The sequence below is a fragment of the Penaeus monodon genome, chromosome 36 (genome assembly GCF_015228065.2).
Source record: "Penaeus monodon isolate SGIC_2016 chromosome 36, NSTDA_Pmon_1, whole genome shotgun sequence".
Lineage (NCBI taxonomy): Eukaryota > Metazoa > Arthropoda > Malacostraca > Decapoda > Penaeidae > Penaeus > Penaeus monodon.
The window spans coordinates 30,051,998-30,059,497 of NC_051421.1; the positions used below are offsets into that span (position 1 = coordinate 30,051,998).

The following is a 7,500-nucleotide window of genomic DNA, read 5'->3' on the forward strand; positions in this document are numbered from 1 at the left end:
TCTCTCTCTCTCTCTCTCTCTCTCTCTCAGGCACTCACCCCTCCCCTCCCTCCCCCGCCCCTGACCTACCGGCCTCCTTGTGCAGCACGGTGAGGTGGGCTTCCTTGTACGAGTAGCCGAGCGTGTTGAGGCCGAGGCAGGCGTAGACGCCGGCGTGGCTGGGCGTGGCGTTGCTGATGGTCATTTTGGACAGGTAGATGCGGTCGCCCTTGGCCACTACGGCGCCCGCGCCCTCCACGCGCTTGAAGGGCCGCTCGCCCAGCTGGTACACGTGGTGGCGCCCGTCGGCGGAGGCGCCGCTGGCATTGGCGGCCACGGTGTCGGGGGGGATCTCCTTCAGCCACTGCGGGAGGCGAACGTATGGTAGGTTAATATGTAGTGAATATATATATATATATATATATATATATATATATATATATATATATATATATATATTGATATATAATTGTATATATATATATATATATATATATATATATATATATTATATACATATATATATATATATATATATATATATATAATATATATGAACAAATAAAAAAATAAAGTATATATGTACCTATCTATCTATCGATATATCTCTCTATCTATTTATCTATCTATCGATATATCTGTCTGTCTACACCTTCCTATCCTTTCTTTCCACAGTGTTTTCTAGAAAAAACAAAGAGATTTCTTGTCCATATTGCCTAAATACGGAACCCCTTCGGCGGCGCGTATTATTCAAAAATATCTTCGGAAAAGGCAAATATTTTGGCTCACGACGACACCCCTGGAAGCCATGGAGGGCGGGGAGCAGGGGAGGGGGAGAGGAGAGGGGAGGGGAGAAGAGTGGGGAGGAGGGGGGAGGGGAGAAGGGAGGGGAGGAGAGAAAGGGAGGTAGAAGTTATGCTGTCATGGGGAAGGGAGGAGGGGAAGGGAAGGAAAAGGAAGGAAAGAGGAGAAGAAGGGAGGAGGGGGAGGAGGGGGAAACGGGGAGGGAGGGAAGGGAAGGGAAGGGAAATTGGGAGAGGGGAAGTGAGGAAGGGAGGAGGTGGAGGGGCAGGAGTCGCACTATCAAGGAGACGGGGAGGGGAAGGAAGGGAAGGTCAGGGAAGGGGCGTACAAGCAAGGGAAGGGATGAAATCAGGAGAAGAAGCCAGGTCGTACTACCAAGGGGAAAGGAGTAGGACAGAGAAGGTCGTATGTGAGTGACTAAAAACACTTTTTTTTCTGAGGTGGATCTGGGAGCAGCAGCATCCAGAGTACTCAGTCACGTGGCCGGGTTAAAAACGTGTCCAGAACATGCTTGTGTAATGTGTACGCACGCCTGGTGGCTCGTCTCCCGGAGGATCACGGAAACGAGAGGAAAACAGGCCTAAGGGTAATATTATTAGGCCTCTCCACACAGGTGAAAAGAGCCTTTCCTGATGCTAAGATGCTTTTTAAATGAAATATCCTCTAATAAAGCAAGCGAGAAAAATGGTGGATAATAAGTTAGAGGGACATAATATAAACACATTTTAGAATGCATTTTGCTCTTCTGTTTTTTAAAGACGTTCTTCTTTCTCCCTTTGTTAAATTCGATAACATCAATTCGACTCACGGGAAAGCAAAGTAAGAATGTTTTAACTAGTACGATTTCAATGCCTTTTATCTAGCTGCAATGGAGGAAAAAATGACAATACAACCCACTCCATTAACACCGGCATGCGCTCACTCGAGATAATGGAAACTGCAATTGAGTGACAATGGTACATGTACTCACCAGTATAGTAGGCTGATGCGAAGTGCGGACAGTACACTGAAGAGCTGTACTCCCCCCTTCCACAACTGTTGTATTGACCGCATCGCTGATCTCCAGCTCTTGTTCTTCTTTGGGTTCTGTGGGGGATGCAGAGAGGGGAAAATCTTAATTCTGGAAATCATGTCTGGGTAGGGGGGTATTTGGCAAAAGTCTACGGGTCCGAAACCCATGTTGTAATTATTATGTTAGGTGAGAGAGGGCGAAGAAGTAAAACCGGGAAAGAAAGAGCAAGGGAGAGGAAGAGGGAGAGGGAGAGGGAGAGAGGGAGAGGGAGAGAGGGAGAGGGAGAGAGAGAGAGAGAGAGAGAGAGAGAGGAGAGAGAGAGGAGAGAGAGAGGAGAGAGAGAGAGAGAGAGAGAGAGAGAGAAAAAAAATAGAGAAGGAGAGACAGAGAAACAGCGAGAGAATAAAATCAAGAAAAAAAAAAATTCTAAACCCCATTGGGTACCAGTTACCAATAACCAATTACCAGTCAGCAGCCTAACCCCCCCTTTCCTCACACATTACATAGACCAGAACCTGAAAGACGATCGCCTCACCCATGGGTTATTCTCACCGTCTTATACAGAAAGGATAATGACGTTACAGCGTTAACTTAGTGAGGAACGCGGTGGTCACACTGGGGAGAAGCCACAATGAGGAGGTAATCTTCGTAATGTTAATGCGATAACGATCATACGGAAACTAATTATGGGTAGGATATATAGGCTTATCAGGAGGGAAAATGGGTTTGTGGGTAGCTATGATGAGTGGTGATTGATGTTAAGGTTGGTATTTTTTTGGTATTATTGTGATGTGGATGAATTCATGACCTGAAAATTACTTCTTGTCTGTCTGTCTCTGTCTCTGTCTCTGTCTCTGTGCCTGTCTCTGTGCCTGTCTCTGTGCCTGTCTCTGTCTCTCTCACCCTCTCTTTCTCTATCTATCTATCTGTGTGTGTGTGTGTGTGTGTGTGTGTGTGTGTGTGTGTGTGTGTGTGTGTGTGTGTGTGTGTGTGTGTGTGTGTGTGTGTGTGTGTTGCGTGCGTGTGTGTATGCGTGCGTGTGTGTATGCGTGCGTGTGTGTATGCGTGCGTGTGTGTATGCGTGCGTGTGTGTATGCGTGCGTGTGTGCGTCCGTGTGCGTGCGTGCGTCCGTGTGTGTCCCAACCACCCTCCCTCCCTCTCTCTGTAACCTACGAATTATTCCACCCACAAGAAAGAGAGGAACGAAGGAGAATGAAATACGAAACACCTGAACGACCAGACTAGAGGATTTTAAAACACATAAATCACAAACCGAACAATAACGAAGCGAAGGAACAGCGCTCGAAGAACAATTTAGGATGAACAATACCTGACATCGAGGCGAGAACATGAATGAATCGTGAATGATTTGCAACATAAAAATGGCAAGGAATATCATAGAGAACATAACACGTGAAACACACTTTGGAAACTGCGAGGAAGATGGGTCATTAGAGCAATATGACAATGTAATTCTGTATTTATGAAATTGATATTCTGATATGATGAGAAACAAAGAGATGAAGAGGAAGGCAGACGCACGCGCGCGCGCGCGCACACGCGCACACACACACACACACACACACACACACACACACACACACACACACACACACACACACACACACACACACACACACACACACACACACACAACACACACACACACACACACACACACACACACCCACACACACACACACACACACACACACACACACACACACACACACACACGATGAGAAATAAAGAAATGCAGAGGAAGACAAACAGACAAATAGGGTTAGATAAAGGAACACATAAAAGCAGATACAAAGAAAATAAATACAGAGAGAGAGAGAGAGACAGAAAGCGATGGAGAAGTATTAGATCACACACAAAATAAATAATTAAAAAACAGGAAAACAAAGACAGTAAGAAGACAGGAAACGTAACAACACAACTTTTATAATTAAAAATTTTTTTTTGTTTTTTTTTTATCGATGACCGCTATTTAGATTTCTTATGAAGGCGATAGACCCGTTAAAGATTTTTCTTTTCTTTCTCTTCCCCTCTTTCTATCTTTTCCCTTCTATTCACTTCTCTTCTCTAATGTTTTTTTTTTCTCTCTCTCACCCTCCCTCTGTCTCGTCTATACTTTCAACTTTTCCTTCTCTCTCTCTCTCTCTCTCTCTCTCTTTCTCTTTCTCTTTCTCTCTCTCTCTCTCTCTCTCTCTCTCTCCTCCCTCACTCCCCCCTCCCTCCCTCCCTCTCTCTCTCTCTCTCTCTCTCTCTCTCTCTCTCTCTCTCTCTCTCTCTTTCTCTTTCCTCGGTCTTCTCTCTCTCTCTCGCATCTCTCGATTCTCTCTCAGCTCCTCTCTCTCTCTCTCTCTCTCTCCTCACTCTCTCTCTCTCTCTCTTTTTCTCTCTACATCTCTCTCCATCTTTGCTCCCAATCCTCTTTCTCTCTCTCTTCGTCTCCTCCTCTCTCTCTCTCTCTCTCTCTCTCCCCCTCATCTCCTCTCTCTCTCTCTCATCTCTCTCTCTCTTCCTCTCTCTCTCTCTCTCTCTCCCTCTCGCTCCCTCGCCCTCGCCCTCGCCCTCGCCCTCGCCACTCTCCCGCTCCCTCTCCCTCTCCCGCGCCCGCTCTCTCGCTCTCTCTCCTCTCCGTCCTCCTCTCTTCTCTCTCTCTCTCCAATTCTCTCTCTCTCTCTTCTCTCCATCTCGCTCTCGCTCTCTCTCCATCTCTCTCTCTCTCTCTCTCTCTCTCTCTCTCTCTCTCAATCAAATTCTATTTTCTGTTCTTCCTCTGTCTCTAATTTTCTCATTCGTCTCTCCTCCCTCGCCCTCACATCTCGTTCTCCTTTCACTTTTAAATCTTACAAATTTCTTGTAACTTTTTATCATATGGTGACATTATTATTATTATTATTATTATTATTATTATTATTATTATTATTATTATTATTATTATTATTATTATTATTATTATTATTATTATTATTATTATTATTATTATTTTTATTATCATTATCATTATTATTATTATTATTATCACAATTCATTTTATTATTGTTATTGCTACCATTATACTTTTAATTAATTTATCTATTTATTCTCTCCCTCCTCCCCTCTCCCCTCTCCCCCCCTCTCTCTCTCTCCTCTCGTCGCTCTCGTCTCGTCTCTCTCCTTCTCGTCTCTCTCTCTCTCTCTCCTCTCTCTCATCTATCTTCTCTCTCTCTCTCTCTCTCTGTCCCCGTCTTCTCCTCTTCTCTTCCTCTCTCTGATTCGCCAAACGGGCAAATTCATCTCAAGTTTCTCCGCGTTGACGAAAAAAAAGAATAACATAATCTTAATCAAAGGCAATGTTTCGGAAATCTTCACAAATCCAAAATTCTCCCCAGGACGCCAAAGTTGCGTTTTATCACAAGAGTCTGGGATTTTTATCTAATTTCCGTTCCATTTCACAACACTTTGATAACACTGTCGGTTCTGAACATTTCATATTTCTCTCTCTCTCTCTCTTTCTCTGTCTCTTCATCTTTCTCTCTCTCTCTCTCTCTCTCTCTCCTCTCTCTCTCTCTCTCTCTCTCTCTCTCTCTCTCTCTCTCTCTCCTCTCTCTCTCTCTCTCCCTCTCTCTCTCTTTCTCTCTCCCTGCCTCCCTCCCTCTCTCCCTTCTTTTCCCTCCTTCCTACTCTCGCCCTCTCTTCCTGCCTCCCTCTCTCTCCCCCTCCCCCTCCCCCTCCCCATCACTTCCCCTCCTTCCCTCTCTCTCTCTCTCTCTCCTCTCTCCTCCCTCCTCAGTAACTTCTCTCATCTTCTCTCTCTCTCCTCTCTCCCTCCTCTCTCTCCTCTCTCTCTCTCTCTCTCTCTCTCTCTCTCATAGAAAACGGAAAGGGAAAGGAGAGGAGCGAATAGAATTAAAAATAAATGAGATAAGGGAAAAAAAGTCAAAGAAAGAATCTGAAATAGTGGACAAAAAACATGTAAAGATGTGTAAAATCGCTTTAAAATCTACTCAGAAAAAATATAACGGAAGAATTAAGAAAGAGAGAGAGAGAGAGCTCGAGAAGAGAGAGAGAGAGGAGAGAAAGAGAGAGAGAAAGAGAGAGAGAGAGAAAGGAGAGAGAGAGAAGAACGAGAGAGAGAGAGAGAGAGAAGAGAGAGAGAGATAGAAAGAGAGAGAGAGAGAGAGAGATAGAAAGCGAGTGATAGAAAAAAAAAATAATACCAAAATAATAAAAAAATATACATATATGAAAAAAAAATAGATGGGGAGGAGAGGGAGGTTAAAAAAAATGGATGGGGGCGAAACGGGGGAGGGGGGGAGGTAAAAAAAAAAACGGCCCCATAAAACGGCCCCTTTAACTACGCCCCTTTAACTACGCCATTCCCGCCGAGATAACAGTCCTTCGACGTTGTTTAGCATCTTATTAACATTCTTCATAAAGCTTCTTCATGATATCTTTGCCGTTTTCATCTTCATTACGGTGTTTGGGGGGGGGAAGGGGCGGGGGGGAGGTACGGTGACGGGGGGGTGGAATGGGTGGGGGTGTGGTGGAGGGATAGGGGTGGGGGGAGCTGGGAGGATGGGGAGATAGATTTGGGGGTAGGGGGTGGGGGGAGTTGAAAGGAGGGGTTGGAGGAGGAAGAGGGGGAGGAGGAGGGGGGGGAGTTGGAGGTTGGAGGGAGGGGGGAGTTGAGAGGAAGAGTTGGAGGAGGGGGGTGGAGATGGCTGGGGGTGGGGAGAGAGGGGGGAGTTGGAGGAGGGAGGTGGAGATGGTTGGGGGTGGGGAGAGAGGGGGGAGTTGGAGGAGGGGGGGAAGAGAGGGATGGGTTGGGGATTCCCACCCGATTGAGGGAACAGGAAAGGTGGGGAGGGAAGGGGGTGGGGGGGGGAGAAAATACTAAACCTACCCTTCCTCACCCCCATTCTCCCTCCCTCCTCTTCATTATCTCTCTTCCCCACTTCCCCCTCCTCATCACCTCCCCCTCTTCACACCCTCTCCCTATACCCCTCTTTACCCTACATTACGAGAGAAGAAGGGGTGGGAAGTGTTTCGATGGGGGGGGGGAGGGAGCATGGGGGAGGGGAGTTAAATCTCGATGGGGAGGGGGGGAGGGAGCAGAGAGGGGAAGGGAGGGGGGGAGGGAGCAGAGAGGGGAAGGGAGGGGGGGAGGGAGCAGAGAGGGGAAAGGAGGGGGAGGAGGGAGCAGAGAGGGGAAGGGAGAGGGGAGGGAGCAGAGAGGGGAAGGGAGGGGGGGAGGGAGCAGAGAGGGGGAGGGAGGGGGGGGGAGCGGAGATTAGTGTGGGTCACTAAATTCTTACGATTCTAGTAAACGTAATTCGCAAAAAAAAAAAGTTGTGAAGGTAATGTGATGTTAAGGGAAATTATCAGCGCTTAATGTCGCTCCGTTGCTGTGTTCATTAGCTGAGTGTTATCACCCATTCTTTAAAACAAATTCCCAGTTGATTTAATCAGGAGAAAGTGGAAGAAGATACTGTTTGTAATGAAGCAAAATTCTCCTTATATAAGATTATGATAACCATTATCATTTATAATATTTTATTATAATTACGTTATATATATGAATAAAAGGCCTTTCTTTGAGAATGAAAAACTCGTAAACTGATGAATGAATACATAAAAAACAACAGAAATAAAAAATACATTTCTTTTGAACACAGTGAACAACAGAAATAAGAAACACATTTCTTTTGAA

At 45.8% G+C, this 7,500-nt stretch overlaps 1 protein-coding gene across 1 annotated transcript in view; it reads right to left on the reverse strand.

The window, feature by feature from the left end:
* Positions 1–7,500, reverse strand: part of LOC119595447 (fibroblast growth factor receptor-like 1) — a 117,156-nt gene that overhangs the window by 12,397 nt on the left and 97,259 nt on the right. The window contains exons 7-8 of the mRNA XM_037944567.1: positions 1,754–1,869; positions 70–343 (exon numbers count right to left, since the gene is read on the reverse strand). Coding sequence (XP_037800495.1) covers positions 70–343; positions 1,754–1,869 — 390 coding nt within the window. The remainder of the gene's footprint in view (positions 1–69; positions 344–1,753; positions 1,870–7,500) is intronic.